At 42.1% G+C, this 16,402-nt stretch overlaps 2 protein-coding genes across 7 annotated transcripts in view; one reads left to right on the top strand and one right to left on the bottom strand.

The window, feature by feature from the left end:
- The window catches only part of UGGT2 (UDP-glucose glycoprotein glucosyltransferase 2), a 79,122-nt gene extending 70,491 nt beyond the window's left edge, over positions 1–8,631 (top strand). For 2 of the 4 annotated variants that reach the window (XM_081002910.1, XM_081002911.1), the window contains 7 exons: positions 198–282; positions 2,314–2,496; positions 3,321–3,481; positions 3,741–3,855; positions 4,073–4,189; positions 5,867–6,011; positions 6,793–8,631. In XM_081002910.1, coding sequence (XP_080859036.1) covers positions 198–282; positions 2,314–2,496; positions 3,321–3,481; positions 3,741–3,855; positions 4,073–4,189; positions 5,867–6,011; positions 6,793–6,815 — 829 coding nt within the window. In that variant the 3' untranslated portion in view covers positions 6,816–8,631. Of the gene's footprint in view, positions 1–197; positions 283–2,313; positions 2,497–3,320; positions 3,482–3,740; positions 3,856–4,072; positions 4,190–5,866; positions 6,012–6,792 lie in introns of those variants that run through there. The other 2 variants (XR_013985370.1, XM_081002912.1) reach the window with 2 other exon arrangements.
- A 308-nt stretch (positions 8,632–8,939) lies between these two features.
- The window catches only part of DNAJC3 (DnaJ heat shock protein family (Hsp40) member C3), a 46,137-nt gene continuing 38,674 nt past the window's right edge, over positions 8,940–16,402 (bottom strand). For all 3 annotated transcript variants that reach the window (XM_081003124.1, XM_081003126.1, XM_081003125.1), the window contains exons 11-12: positions 12,184–12,332; positions 8,940–11,407 (exon numbers count right to left, since the gene is read on the bottom strand). In XM_081003124.1, the coding sequence (XP_080859250.1) occupies positions 11,253–11,407; positions 12,184–12,332 (304 nt within the window). In that variant the 3' untranslated portion in view covers positions 8,940–11,252. The remainder of the gene's footprint in view (positions 11,408–12,183; positions 12,333–16,402) is intronic.

Here is a 16,402-nt window from a genome sequence, read left to right as displayed (position 1 = left end):
TGGAGCTTTTGAGTGCTGGGGGCAGGTTGTATGAGCAGTATAAGCAAGACATGTGTAGTTTAAGAGGCTTGTTACTGGATTTTTTATTTCCAGTTGTAAAGATCTCAAATATAAAGTTACCTTCCGGCATCTCTGTTGCAATGTTTTGCTGTGCATACGCTAATATGTTAACCGATAAGATTTTTTCCCCTCTCCAGAATAATGATGCTCTCAGTTCTGCGCCACACCAAGACACCGGTTAAATTTTGGTTTCTGAAAAATTATCTGTCACCAACATTTAAAGTAAGTACACTTATCTCCCTGTTAAGTTAAAAACTTTTGTGAGCCATGAAAATAATAGCAGACTCTTGTTAGCAGAAAGATGTCAGTGTTTTGAGATCACAAATCAAAACTTATATATAGTAACATCAGCATGCATTTTTCAACTTTAAAATGTGACCTTTGTCTAGATGGCCTTTGAGAGAGACATTCGTCATCATTGTCTGTGCTTTCAATTCTGTCAGGTCAATTTGTAACTTTTAAAGCTCTTTCTTGAGTAAAATCCAATTCTGAGCAGTTTTATTTCACAAAAGGTTTGGTAACTTGAAAGTGTCTCATTGCAGCTAATAAGATCTGGTTCTTCTATGATTCTTAACTATAGAGCAGGAAAGGATGGATCAGGGCCACTTATTACATAATAGGCCGATGCCTGAACTGCAGTTTAAGATTGAGCTGTGGGATCACAAATGTTCCCTTCGGTCACAGTTAAGGGGTACATCAACATCGTAGCTAAGTGCAGTTAACACTAGGCTTTTTTAAAAAAAAGGTTTTATGTATTTTTATTTTGTACTTTTCAAGTTTATGCATTTCACTAATTTTATACATTTCACTAATTTTACAATTATTTTGACATTTCAAAACTTCCTTTCCCCTCTTTCTGCAGTTCCGTAAATTTGTTTTTAATATCTTCTGCATATCCTAATTAACTTAATTTGCTCATTTATTCATCTCTTTTAAATATATACTCTTATGAAACTGCAGGTTATTACAATAATCCTGCCAGTGTTTTTATCTGTTTATAATTTATCTGTATTCTTTTATATATATATAAAAAATGTTATCTTAATTTCTTCTTCTTCTGGTAAGTTTTACCATTTCTGCATATTCCATAAGTTTTTGTATCCATTCTTCCTTTCCTGGGACTTCTGCTTCTTTCCATTTTGGGGCAAGTAACATTCTTGCCACTGTAGTAGTATACATAAATAAATTTCTATACATTTAGGTAGATCTGTCCCTATAATTCCCAAAAGAAAAGCTTCTGGGTTTTGTTTTTTTACAAAGGTTATTTTAAACATCCTTTTCATTTCATTATATATAAGTTCCCAAACACTAGGCATTTATCCTCCCCCCACATCCGCCCCACCATACCACATATGCAGAAGTCAACCAGGTAGACATCGGAATCTTATTTCAACAGTGGTGACAGGAACAGTGTCTATTGCCACACCTGAGAGCAACAGGCTAACTTAAGGGATGCTGGGCAGCCACGCAGCACATTCTGTAACACCTTTGTCCCACCCATCAGCACCTGGACTGTACTAATATTAGGTCGAGTCCTTCGATGATTTAGAAAGAGGAGCAATTCCAGTTGAGAATAACGGTCTTGAAATCGGAGATTGACAACTGGCTGCCCTGCCCACAGGCTATTTCCGCCCCACGCCCAATGTAGCTTTATCTCACATGCCCAAATGATCCTCAAGGTCTGGTTAGAAAAAGAAGGTGCTTTTCCACTTCTAAATAAAAGAAGTGGTAAGACTCGATGTGAACCTTATATATTGCCCTTGGAAGGACAAAATGTTATCTGTCAGACTGGTTCCTGAAAGGATATTTCAGGAAGCACATTAATTCTGCTCCGTTAATTTTTTGTTAATTTTTTCAAACATTTTTTATAATAATCTTCATGTCAAACAGTTGCATTTTTTCATAAATTGACTTTCCACCCGCAATTCTACAGTGTTTTTTACTCAAACCTCACATCCAGGCAAATCTGAGGACATGTGTACCATACTTGGGAAGTATGTACTGTTAGGAGATTGCCAAATTTATCACAAGATGTTGACCATCTGAATGGGGGTTGGACTGTTCTCTGACTGGTGTCTGGGATGGAATGGCTGCTAAGAAGTAGGCCATCCTTGATTTAGACATTCCCAGGGAAAATGTGAAGCTGGGAATTGTATTGGAAGTAGTGCTTGCCTCAAGTTTCCCATGTGACCTTGACAAGTTTTTTTGGCAACAGCGTGTGTGCAACTTTCTTTCTGTCTTTTTATCTTGTAGAAAGTTATCCCTCACATGGCAAACAAATACGGATTCCAGTATGAACTTGTGCAGTACAAATGGCCCCACTGGCTTCATCAACAGGCAGAAAAGCAAAGAATCATCTGGGGTTACAAAATTCTTTTTCTGGATGTTCTCTTCCCGTTGGCTGTGGACAAAATAATATTTGTTGATGCTGATCAGGTAAAAAAGTCCAGTTTTTAAGGAAGTACAGTAAGACTGTTCTTGTATGCATTGGTTCAGCATGTCCCTAATATGCCTGAATGTTGTGCTTCAGGCCAGAACTGCAGTTTCGCTTGGTTAAAGTTTAACCCTAGATTGTACCATTTTAGTCCATTGAGTGGGCGCATTTGAATGCTCCCTTTGATGCACATGCAGAACTAGCACATCCCGGAGAAGATTCAGAAACGTAATCCTTCTCCTGGATGAGGTTTTGTGGAAGAGCTTTTGAAAGTGCAACCCCCACTTGAGTATTGGAGTTCAGGTAAAATCTTTCCCATGTTACATTGTTGATTGCGGGTTCCCAGTTCTGTACACTTGACAGGGAAGTCATTGCCATCAAGGATATAGCATTTGTGACACCATTTCTGATGAAAAGGTCTGCTTGTAACGTTTTCACCCCAAGTGGGCCTTGGCATTGCTAGGGTCATGCTAGGCATCCTCTTTCAACTGGGAGCTGGGATGGAACTGCATTCTATAATGGCTTTGATTCCTGTTACCTGTGCCAGAGATGTGTGTTCAACGTATAGAGTATGGTAGTTCAATTCTCAGTGATGTTCTGATGAGATGGGTGAAGAAAGCTTTGAAACACCAACTTCTCCTCTCCCCCCCCCCCTTCCCCCTTCGGTCTCTGTTCAGCTTTTCCTCTTTCCCCCCTGCCCAGTTATCACAGCTGGCCTCCTTCCTCGCTTTGCTCTTTCCCAGCATTCTGCTTCCAACCTTTAATTGGCCATGCATTCCATGACGTCATATAGAGTGTAGGCGTTACTCTTTCTCCTACTGTTTAGATTGTAAGAAGCGACTTGAAAGAACTCCGAGATATAGATTTGAAAGGCGCACCCTATGGCTATACTCCCTTCTGTGATAGCCGTCCAGAAATGGATGGCTACCGTTTCTGGAAGTCAGGCTATTGGGCTTCACATCTTGGAAAAAGGAAATACCACATTAGGTAGGTACAACCCAATCTCTCTTCTCTGCAACCTCCTTTTTATAGTATGTAGAAATTAGTAAAAACATTTTTTATGCCAAAGTTCTCTATTGAATATTTCACTAAGCAGGCTGTCCTGAAGTACATATAGACGAAGCATGGAACCTCTATGGGTTCTTTTTATGTGTTGAGACCTTATTCTGGCGTCATGTTTACCCTTCTTTTGCATACAAAGAAATGTGACCTTAATACATTGCTCTGAAACTTGTCGTTTTTATAGTGCTTTGTATGTTGTGGATCTGAAGAGGTTCCGGAAGATTGCTGCAGGAGACAGGCTCAGAGGTCAATACCAAGCCCTTAGTAAGGATCCAGGCAGTTTATCCAACCTAGATCAGGTATGCTGCAATTAGTGGTGTATGTCACAAAACTATTGTCTTGCCTGCTCTTGCTACAGTGACAGTAGCACAGTCAAGGAAAGAAAACACACCCCTGTGCTTTTAGCATGGCCTAGTGCTGCTTCACTACTTTGTGTAACATTTTACTATTCACAATATTCAGCTTGTATCTTGGAACTGCAGCAGCAATGTTAACTGGTGATGTGTTTTTTTTCAGGACCTTCCAAATAACATGATTCATCAGGTGTCCATTAAATCTCTTCCTCAAGAGTGGCTGTGGTGTGAAACTTGGTGCAGCGATGAATCTAAGAAAAAGGCTAAAACCATTGATCTGGTGAGCTACCTTATAATAATTCCCCTCTCCCCCAATACACATTCATAGTGAACATTTTATCCATCCTAAAGGAGAATACTGTTTCATGGTGTCTTGAAGGCAGTCCTGCTGTAAACGGTTTCATAATGAAGCATTTATTCAATCCATGCTGCAATCTACCCTATGGTAACGTCAGGAGGAGGTACTGAGCACATGTACCCATTCCATGCCCTTCCTCCATTGGTGCTGTGGTCTAAACCACTGAGCCTCTTGGGCTTGCCCATCAGAAGGTTGGCGGTTTGAATCTCCGTGACAGAGTGAGCTTCCACTGCTCCGTCCCAGCTCCTGCCAACCTAGCAGTTCGAAAGCAAGCCAGTGCAAGTAGATAAATAAGTACCACTGCGGTGTGAAGGTAAATGGCGTTTCCATGTGCTCTGGCTTCCATCATGGTGTCCCGTTACACCAGAAGCGATTTAGTCATGCTGGCCACATGACCCAGAAAGTTGTCTGTGGACAAACGCCGACTCCCTCGGCCCAAAGCGAGATGAGCGCCACAACCCCATGGTCACCTTTGACTGGACTTTAACCATCCAGGGCACCTTTACGTTTTAAAATTGAGCAGCTGAACTTTACACATGTTTAATCTGCAAGATACAACCCATGCTTTCTTTCTTGGGTCTAGAAAGTCAGTCTTCAAATAAATGTGGTGTATCATGGTTCAGTGATTTATTTCTATCCCATGGTGTAAGGGGTGCTTGTGTCCCATCTTACCTTAGGTAGGATCCCAGTGGCCAGTTGGTGAACAGATCCCATAGAATTGTGGTTCACTGTAACCCTGACCACAAAGACTATCTCTGTCCCATTGTGCCTGCAAGCAAATGTTAAATCACCAAGAAGTAACTTGACTCAGAGTTGGGCCACTGAAATTAATCACCATGAGGTCCATTAATTTCAATAGATCTAGTATAACTTGGTTGACTACCACCCAAGGTGTCTCAGGAAGGGAAAATTGCATAGCAACACTTTGACTCTTCCAGTCGATCACCTTCATGCAGGTGTGAATGTCTTTCAAAAAGAGCATTGCTATCCAATTTTATATCTGTTCATCAGATCTCCATCTTTAAGAACCAGATTGTCTGTTGTGGAGTCCCTATCAGATTCACATTCTAGTGCTTTTGGTGAAGTTGACAGAATAGCTTGTTTGGAATGAGGCAGTTTTTTTTAAAAAAAGATGAATGGTGGGACTGAGGGCTCCTGAGGGGCTGGTGACAGATGGTTCTGTTTATAAAAAAGAATGCTATCCAGATGTGCAGGCTGCCTAAAGAGCAGTGATTGAAAAGCATGGCATGCTGTTCTCCAGAAATGTATTAATACGTGGATTTTTTTGCCAACATAATTTGTATAATGGCTGCTGATGTGTCAGCACAGCTACGATTTCTAATTCTGCTATGGAACCAGAATGGTGTGTATTTTAGGGCTTAATGTGAGTCCCGTATGGAAAACAGATACGGGAAGTGGGACAACACTGAAACCTGGGAAACATAGATTTGCTTCCCTTCTATGTCGTCTCTGCCCTCCTTTGTGACATCCCCAGGGTTTCCTCCATTCTAAAGTGATAGCTGCAGGAGGACTGTGCCATTTGACACTTCTGGATCACAATAACAGACCCATAATCTGTTTGTAATATTTGTATTTCAGTGTAACAATCCAAAAACCAAAGAACCCAAACTAGAGGCTGCTGTCAGGATAGTTCCTGAATGGACAGAGTATGATTCTGAAATACAGCAGCTTATAAATCAAATAAAAAAGGAGAAGAAAATCGTGAGTCAGTCTCAACAAAAAGGTGAGGTATAGAAACATTTGCTCATTAAAGACCTTTGGCAAGGGGAACGGGGTTTCCAACATTTAATTGCCTATCAGGACTGGTGAATTTGCAACGCTGGGGTCCTCAGAACCACTGGCGGAGGAAGGGGGGGTGCAGTCCGCCCTGGGTGTCATCCTTGACGGGGTGACATCGCCCCCCTGCCCTCCGGGATGCTAACCCTGCCCCAGGTGCCGGAGCAGCTAGCTCCGCCTCTGCTCAGAACCATGCAAGGATGCCTTTCTTAATACATGTAGGGAGCCCTCATGAGTTCAGAAAGATCATTGTTTCAGAAAATTACCCTCCAACTCATGGATGGCAATCAAACTGGCAACAAGGGCATGCCACACCCTCCCCAGACCCTAGGTGTTTGCATATGCAAATAGAGAATGCCAAAAGAGTGTTCCCGCTTTCCTATAATCTTCCAATACAGTCCAAGGTAGCTGATATTAGAATTTGAGCTGTTTGCTCTTTTCTTTTCTCGAATGAATATTACTGCCTAATAAAATCCAGAGTTAGTTCTGGAAGTAGAACAGCAAGCTCTGGAGTAACTTCTGGTTGTCTTGTTTCCTATGTGAAGGAACCAGCTTGCAATAGAACCACCAACTTGGACAGAAGATTATGGCTAAGTAAATTAATTGTGATTCTAACGGTGATGAGAAAATGGCACAAAGAAAAGTCTCAGCTTTATTCAGTTCTTGTGTGATCTTGCAGTTGTTCTGTGTACTCAAATAATTATTATTTTTTTGTTTTTCACTTACAGATTCCAGCCATGATGAACTTTAGCACTATTTGAAGAGTGTCCTGATGACACAGCTACTGGCCATAGACTGGGGGTTAGTGGTAGTTTTTGTGGATGTATGTAAATACTACAGAGATGCTCTATATTTTTAAATAAAAACTTCCGGCATTTTATTGGGACTTGGAACGGAATAACAGAGTGGAAAGGAAACCTAGTAAAGTGTGGGCTGTGCAGTTTGTCATTCAGTCCGATTGCCTTTCCACTTCTTTCGTTTCCAAAGGCGTTACAAATTCTGGTGCTACATTCGCTAAGTGCACACTGCTTTTGTTTCACATCACACAAATATTTTGCTGGAGATCTCATGTAATAATTTTGAAATGTCTCTCTGTAGTAAACAAACACCCCCATCACATACTTTTCTTTTTAAAGTTCTATTCCATCTTTCTGCAGAAGCTTCCAAGGAGGCTGATCTGAGACAATACTTGAAATTGCATTGCTTTTTCTGTATGACATGTCTGCGTGCCTCTTTCTTGTGTTTGATGTCACTTTCACTGAACTTTACTCTCCTGGTGCAAGAAATCAGTTGGGTTCCATTCCGTGGAGAAAGTGCTGAATTTTGGAGGGTTCAGTTCGCCAGCTCAGCAAGGACTGAACAGTCTTGGCACTTGCTAAACCTCAATATTCCCACTGGGCTCTGAAAGAGATGCTGCGTAAGACCAGCAGCTGCTGCCACGGAAAACAAAGTGGGAGCCCCGAGTCTCACCAAGAGCAGCCACTTAAGTGGTGTGGGGCAAGCAAACTGCAACTACCTCCGATGTTACTAAATGAAGGACTTCCTTTGCAGACACAAATCCTCTGACATCTAGTTCCGGCCTGCAAACTTAAAAGTTGATAATCACTTCTAAAAGTGACTTCTAAAAAGCATTTGGCTTAGACCCCAGAGGAAATACTGGAACTAATGGATACTCGCTTCTGCACCCCCATATACCTTTAACCTTCTTTTCAATCTACCTGCCTAAGTTCCCTTTTTGGTTCGGCCAGATAGTCTAGCTGCCCAGAGTGGCTGGGCAGACCCAGCCAGATGGGTGGGGTATAAATAATAAATTATTATTATTATGTTCTTAACTGCTGCTGGGCCCAAAAATATTTGTCTACCTGCTCTGCCAACCTGGGGCAAACATGGCCATTGTTCTGTTTGCTGCCCTGGGTTCCTTTAGGAGGAAGGGTAAGATATAAATTTAATAATAATTTCTCCTGTCTCAGTTTAATCTATAAACCTATTTAAAAACCAAAATCTTTGTGAGACCCTCATTCAGCTGCACTGGATTCCAGTTGATAAACCTTTTCCTGCTTCCACAACACTTTTTGTGACTGTTTTGAGAGTCTTTGCTGATACTCAGATTTCTCTACCCCTTCTCTAAAATGCCTCTCTTTGTATAGATTAGCAAGGTGTGTCTTTTGCAATCACTCTTTCTTCCTCAGTCTTACATTGATTTGTCTTTTACAATATCAGCCTTGTTACCACTGACATCTGAAGGCAGTCCTGCTTAGGGAAGTTTTTAATGTTTGAGGTTCTATTGTGTTTTTAATATTCTGTTGGGAGTCGCCCAGAGTGGCTGGGGTATAAATAAATTATTATTATTATTATTGATGGGCATATGGTTTTCTGGATCCTCCTGATCTTTAACTTTATGAATTTTTGTGACACTAAGCCAAACTAATCCATGTCCTTTACTTCCTATCTCACTTGTATAAAACTATGTATCAGGCTGGAACTAGATGTTACAACAAACAATGGACTGCCATCTCCAAATGGTACAATAAGAATCTAACATAAAATAAAAATCAAATTATTCCCTCTTTGTGCAGTAAAATTTACTTCTCTCCTGCTGTGCATCATTTTGATTTCACATCCAAGAAACTGAGATAGAACAGGAGCTGTAAGCCCTCCATGAAACAAATGCAAGGGAGATGGAGCTGTTGCTGTAGAGATTTCTTTCACAGGGACCAGGGCTGATTCTGTTATCAGTATTAAACGATACTGTGAGACAGTGGTTAAAAAGCAACATTCTAGTGTCGTCTACTCTGGTTATTGTAAAACTATGGCACAATTATTTACCTTGGTATTAATCTCACTTCATAAAAAAAATGGCAGCTTGAAACAGATATAACTTAGACACAGCTTTAATCAAAATCTTTCTTGAATAGTTTGCAACTTTATCTTCAAAACACCTTCTTGGCTTTCATAATGTTTTTAAAAAATAAAGCTTTATTCCAAGACATTTCCAAAGTGCACCCACACTGCAATGGTATATATGTTAACTGATACTGGCTGGTCTTTTTTCACTATAAATCCTGCACTGAGGTACTCTTGTTCAATCAAATTTGCAGGCCCTAATTGCACTTCACCCAAGAGCAATGCTAGTAGCTCTCAAAAAACCCAGGGATAGCCCAAAACAACTGAAATACACACAAATAAAAGCAAGGGCCTCTCAGGAGCCCTTCCCCATTTCAAACAATAGGCCTAAAAAAGGAATTATTTAAATTACTGTTCAGCATAAATGCATAAGAGCTGCCTTTGGCCACACTTTTGACATACTTCCCTTGGACGCAGGAAAATCATTAGGTTGGCACTGGTTACATTACTTAGGAAGATTACTGAGAGCAAGATCTGATGTGCAGTTCAGATGCATGTGCTCACAGAAACTATTCCAAAAATCTGTCCTATGCCAGAAAACATTATAAATTAAGAAGCCATAGGAGCACTTCAACCATTCAGTACTTATCTGCTGTTTTGGGATGTGTGAAAGAGAATGCGCTTGACCCAAACTGGACATAATTGTACTCCACAATTGACATGGCTTGGTAACAGCAAATCTAGCAAAAGAAAATATATGCAGAACTTACTCCATGCATAGCTCTCACTTGCAAGAACTGGTTAGGGGTTTGTGGATTATTGAATACCAGTAGTACTGTAGACTACAACATTAGCAGAGTTACTCTTGAACTTTTGACTCGAGAGCTAGAGTGAGAAGGTGGTGAAATATTTAACTAGGCTGCTCTGAGCCCAAAATGCACTAAAGTCATTTCTTAATGCTCAAAAATTGCCTTCTGGAGAGAGGCTAGATTTTTCTGAAAGCCACTTTTGCAGGTCCATCATCTCATTATGAAAGGACTCTAAATGCTGTTTTGAATGCATTTCACAAGTATCAGAGTACTGCTAAATTTAAGGCTATCAGAAGTCTCCCAGTTCCTGCAGCAAAGCTAAGATGGAAGTCAGCTTTGGTTTCCTATGACATCAAGTAGTTCAGTGGTTTAATAGAATGAAAGAGTGCCTTCTTCCGATATAACGTATGTACCCCAAATGCTTCTTGGTTATATGCATTAGTTAAGGCAATGAAGCACTAAAAACTGCCATTTGGAGGGGTCACATTTTCATCAAATTGTAAAACACTGTTGATATCCTCATCCCAACACTGTCATCTTGACGGTTTCCTTACATTGCACATCTCATTCCGTTTTTCCTTTTTAAGAAAAAAATTTAAAAATCTAAGATCAGAACTAGTTCTGCACATTTGGGGCAATGTCTCAGTCGTTCTGCTCAAATGTCAAGCATATGTTGAGGGAAAAGCTCAAAATGGATCTATTTAATTAACACCAACTAAGAATATCATTCTATTTAAGTATCTTTCTGAAGCAACCATAAAAAGAAAAGAGGTTTTCATCCAAACGAGAAAATTGCCCTTGTAAAAATAAGTTAGAAAAAGCCCACAAGCCAGCTGCAGTCATCCTATATTGGATAAGTAAAGAGTCCTAGTGATGATGCTTCTCTGGGGAATTATCTTAAGCACTAGAGTGGCTTTTTAGAGGACTTGCATGTTGCATAAAATCCTCCTGAAAAGTAGTATGGGGACAGTTATACTATCTATACTCAGGCCAGTCCATCTCCTGCTTTGAAGAGGCAGGCTTTGTCATAACCTGAGCTATGTTTACAGAGTGCCTCAGAGGTGCCAACAGCGTGCAGAAGTGATGGAGAAGCTCCTCCGATGTCTCCCAAGAAAACAAACTTTTCCTCTTAGCAGAAATGAAAACTAGATTGCTTTTCTCACTGTAGCGACGAGAAAGCATAAAGTATCCCATTGCGTTCCAAAGGTCATGAAGAGTTTAGTAAAAAAGAAGAAGAAAAATTAAAGTGCTTTGGGGAAACAATTGCTTCTCTGGTGTTAATGTGTCTCAACCCACTTCAGAAGAAGGGGTCCAGCCTTCCACCTCTTTAGAGATCTAACACCCAAAAGTACAAAAATAACCAGTACTAACATAACTGTTGTTTCGCTCGCCACTGTGGACTTGCTTACTCTTTGCCTATCACTGAAAAGCTGGCATTTATTTAAGTTCAAGGAACGAAACTCCTAATTGAAATTGTCTAGAAATAGAAATAAAGAGAGTCCTAGAAACAAAAAAGGAAGGCGGTGGGGTTGTTTCTAATTGAAGTGGAATTTAAATTTAAAAGGTCCTCCGGAACTGAACGGGTCAAACCCTTGCCACGTATTCCAGCCTCTGTGGAAGTGGTTTCCTCCTCCTTGCTGGCTTTCTGCATCCAGCGGGTCTTCCCCTGCGTCAAACTTCCTCCGCATCTCTGAAAAGACACACACGTGGCAATGAGGTCTGTAGAACTGGACACATCATCCAACCGGGCTCTAGGATATTTCATAAACATGGTAAAGGTAAAGGGTAAAGGGACCCCTGACCGTTAGGTCCAGTCGTGACCGACTCTGGGGTTGCGGCACTCATCTTGCATTATTGGCCTAGGGAGCCGGCGTACAGCTTCCGGGTCATGTGGCCAGCATGACTAAGCCACTTCTGGCAAACCAGAGCAGTACACGGAAATGCCGTTTACCTTCCCGCTGGAGCGGTACTTATTTATCTACTTGCACTTTGATGTGCTTTCGAACTGCTAGGTTGGCAGGAGCAGGGACCGAGCAACGGAGCTCACCCCGTCGCAGGGATTCGAACCGCCGACCTTCTGATCAGCAAGTCCTAGGCTCTGTGGTTTAACCCACAGCACCACCCGCGTCCCATAAACATGGTAGACCACTAGAATTTCAATGGGTGGGTAGCCATGGCATGCCTTCCATCCCAGTAGGCCCTAAATGTCAGGTAATCAGTGGTTTTCACAAGTGGAGCATGATTAAGAAACCCGAGGTAGCCAGCCTGGTGCCATCCACATGCCAGCTGCCAGAATCCATCACCACTGTGCTAGCTGGGGGCCTGGACACGGCAGCATTGGCTACGCGTCCGCAATGAAGAGAACTCCTGCTTTTGAAATAGAGATGAAAAGCAAAACATGTTGGCTGTGTGGGTCTATCGTTTTGAGAATGAACTAGTCCCAAAACAAGCTGCAAGCCCACATACCTGGATCAGTGAGGACTTCTTTGGCAGCTGCAATATCAATAAACTTCTTCTCTGCTTTCTTCTTCTCTTCCTCGTCCTGGAAATTATCTGGGTGCCACTGCATTGCTAGCTTTCGGTATGCTTTGACGATTTCTTGTTTTCTCGCATTCCTGCAGAGAGGGTGGGAAGAATCAGTTCTCCAACTGTCTTCACATCAAGGTAAGTCTTGAAACACACGCACACACAGAAATGGGACACCTTTGCCAGCAGCTAAAGCCCTCTCCAATCTTTCAAAGGGATCACGGGAAGAGGAGTAAGCTCCACCCCCAACATCCCCATAGGAGACATTTCCATATTGAGTGGGAAGGTTTGAAGGGGCTTTCTAAATGCATTCAGCTAAACAAAGGATTGGATGCCTCTGCAGGATCAAGCACCTTCTGTTATTATCAGGGTAGCTGATCGTTCAGAGGTATCTTAAATGCATCCATCTGAATGCACTTAGAAGCCCCCTTCAGACCTAGGCAGTGCAAGTGCCTCTCATGCCTCTACAATTTTCCACCCCTTTGCATGTTACTTGAATACTTCAATAGGACTCAAGAATGCTAATAACCCTAGCATGAATTCTTTTGGGATTTTTCTTTAAGAGACAGTTTCTCTGGTTATGCACAGTAGAGAAAAAACAAACGTGAGACCTGCACTAGACAAAAAGGGATATATGGGGAGTGGGAAATAAGGGTAACATCCAACTGTGCTCAATCTATAGACATAGTCTATTTCAAACAAACCCAAAGTATTTCTTCAGGGCATTTTCATCAGTCAGCATCTGCAGAGAGGGCATCGCAGCCCAAAACTTTCTGATAACTCCTACAAAGTCATTACCTTTTGAACGTTACCAGTGTTCTTTGGATTTGGGGCCACGTGGAACACTTACTTTGAATTTTGAGCAACGTTAATCTAAGTCTGCTTGTTTCTTACATAGGTTGCTATAAACGTTAACCAGGCATCCAATAATGTGTTTGTCCCTTCATGAGGAGGCTGAAAAGCAGGAGCAAGAAAGCCAAGGAGCTTCTGGGTCACTGTAGACATAGAGGGGCAGCCTGACCACATCCTTCACCCTAGAGCTGCAGGTGGGGAACCTCTAGCCTATAGACCAAACTTGGCCTGCATGGCTTCCCTCCATCCATTTTCACCTGCCCCACACCTGGAGATGGGCAGGTAGAGATGTACCATCAGGAGGCTTAAATGGTGCTTCCAACTGCTCACTGGCAAGGGCAAGCAGACTTTGGCTTTACACCCATCATCATCATCATCATCTGACGATGATGATATATTTGCATACTGACCTATACCCATAGGTCTCAGGGTGGTCCACAACATAAAAATTGCCATATTGAAAGGTTTTTGGCAGAAGGTAACAAACTATCAACAGAACTGTACAGAACAACCTTACATTTACAGAGCAAGATACCCTTTTGAATTATACACCCAGCACATGGAACCTCACAAAAGGACAATACAAGTGGACTCTCTGTGCCCTTACCACAACAAAAAGACTGATACTGATGAATTGGAGAAATAAAAATGTGGCTCCCTTCTACGATTGGATTGAAGACATATACATACTTATACAACTTGCATATAAACACAGACTTGCCATGGACAAATTCAAAGAATTCCATTCTTACAAATACTGTAATAGGTTAAGATCCGGTGAATTACAATAACAACTTTGTAAAATACAGTATACAGTTTGGGGTTCCCCCCTCCCCCCTTTATTTTCCCTTCTACACGGGTGCTGTTTCTTTTATTTATGTCTCATCATGTTTAGTGCGCATATCATCATGTATTTTTTGAACTTTCAATAAAGTTGTCTGGAAAAACAAAAACAAAACATAAAATTGCTGATGGGCACTAGAGCTGTTGATTGGCTGCACGATCAGATGCCTGGCTGTGCTTTGAAGCCCTAACAGCCACCTGATGTCCTTATGATGTCATGCGACTGCCAGGTTCCTGACAAAAATCTGGCCGGCAGAGCCAAAAAGGTTCCCACCCCTGCAGTAGAGCGACAATGTAAGAAGCACCTACAGATTCACTGCAACATTTTATTTTTGCTAATGCAACCTTGTTCCCATTCTAAAGGCCAAGCTCCTCCTTTTGTTAAACCTCCTTTTTTAAAAGTGTGCCATAATCTGGTTACTTTTCATCTGAAGGAAAAGCAGTTGTGCAGAGCGACAACGGCTTCTTGTCAAAACCAGCTTCTTGTCAAAAGTCTCTCCCTGCTTCCAGCTGCAATTTGCTTCCTCGAGGGGTGCTGTTTGCAGCAAACTGCACAGGGGAGGAAGCATAATTCAGACTGGGGACCCCACACAGCAGCTTTTGCTAAAAGTGAAAAGTGGTCAGCTGAGGACAGGCAGAGAGCGAAGAGCAACTCTGCACCAAAGCACGTCAGGTGAGGTGGGAGAAAGCCTTCCTGCCCAACACTTGTTGCTATGCTCTTAAATCTACCCTTTTAAAGACATGATTTTGGACACGGGAGACTGGTATTTCTAGAAGACACTTCTGAGAAATCGCCTCCCTTACTTTCCAAGTTGTTTCAGCCCTTGGTCTTTTATATCATTCTTTTTTTCCTTCCACGGCTATTTGCTTTTCTGTAACACTGGCTTTGTTCTTTGCTTAATACTTCATCCAGCCTTTAGCTAATGAGGCTTTTTGGTGCTGCCTGTTCAAATGAATTTGCTCTCCGCTCAAAATTAACATTGCTTTAGGACGCAGTGTACCCCTTTGGAGGCCAGAGCTTATCTAATCACGGTTCTCTCCAGTACGTGCATGTTGTTGGTTCTTTTGGATTATATTTTGTATTGATATTTTAGTTTTGTTATGGCTTCTGGCCAAACAAATAAAAAACTATGTACTTTCCTTAGGAGGTTGAAGAAGTCTCTAAAGTATTGTTGCGGGCGGGGGGGGGGGGGGGAGAGAAAGAAAGTTTTATTTGGAATAAAGAAATAACCATTCATTTTGGTCTGCATAAAAGATGGTCTAGCAACAGGGGAAAGTACACAGTTTTAGGATTAAACATTCAGGAGGACTTCCTCATGGGCTGTGACAGTGGAACAGACTCACACAGAATATGGATGAACTGGATGAACACAGGAATAATAAAAGGAAGTTTCTTGTACCTCACCAATCTTGCTGCGTTGCCCCAGCAGCTCTGGGTGGCTTCCAACATATTATACAGAAACACAACAACACAACAGAACATCACACATTAAAAGCATCCTGACACAGGGCTGCCTTCAGATGTCTACAAAAGATCATACAACAGGGCAGGCATCACTACTGAGATGGCCGTCTGCCTGGTTCCCTGTAACTCACTCTCACAATGAGGGAACCACCAAACGGCCCTCAGAGCTGGACCTCAGTGTCTGGGCTGAATGATGGGGATGGAGACGCTCCTTCAGATATACAGGGCCAAAGCTGTTTAGGGCTTTAAAGCTCAGCACCAGCACTTTGAACTGTGCTTGGAAATGTACTGGGAGCTGGGTGAAGATCCTTTAGGGCCAGTGTTCTATGGTCCCAGGAAGCTGCTTTATACTCAGTCATACTACAGGTCCATCTAGTTTATTGCTGTCAACGCAGCTGCTCTCCAGGGTTTCAGAGAGGGTGTCTCCCCCAGTCCTATCTGGTGATGCTGGAGAATGGATCTGGGATGCTCTGCCATGGAACTACAGCCCTTTCGCCCCCATCAGGGATGCTGTAGTAGTGGATTTCTTGGATCGGCAGGGGGCTGGATTACAGGAGCACTGAGGCACCGTCTAAATCCACAGAACGAGCTAAGTGACAAGAGGTCCATGCTTAAGACTGAGAAATTGGCAAGTAAATGAAGCCAGTGACTGTATTTCCCACTCGCCTATGAAGTGACTCTCAAGCGTGGCTCTGAACATATATAAGGGAGTGCACAAGACAGACTGGAAGGGGCAGCGCATGGGACTGATGTTTCTTTCTGAAGTGCCACCTGGAAATGTTTGTTCTACCCACATAGGGAGGTGAGCCCTGCATGGGACACCCACTCCTGGTGAAATGGTACAGTTTGGACTTCGGCCATTTTAAAGAAACACAAAGAAAGGGTAATGGGAGTTACTTGTTCTTCTCATCTCCAATGTATTGCATAATGCCTGAAGCCACTCAAAGATAAACCACAATCCTTGTTCCACAGTCACTTTTGGAATGTTGCAATGGTGCT

This window comes from Podarcis pityusensis, assembly GCF_964106645.2.
Source record: "Podarcis pityusensis genome assembly, chromosome: 4".
Classification (NCBI taxonomy): domain Eukaryota; kingdom Metazoa; phylum Chordata; class Lepidosauria; order Squamata; family Lacertidae; genus Podarcis; species Podarcis pityusensis.
This window is presented reverse-complemented; position numbering and strand designations above follow the sequence as displayed.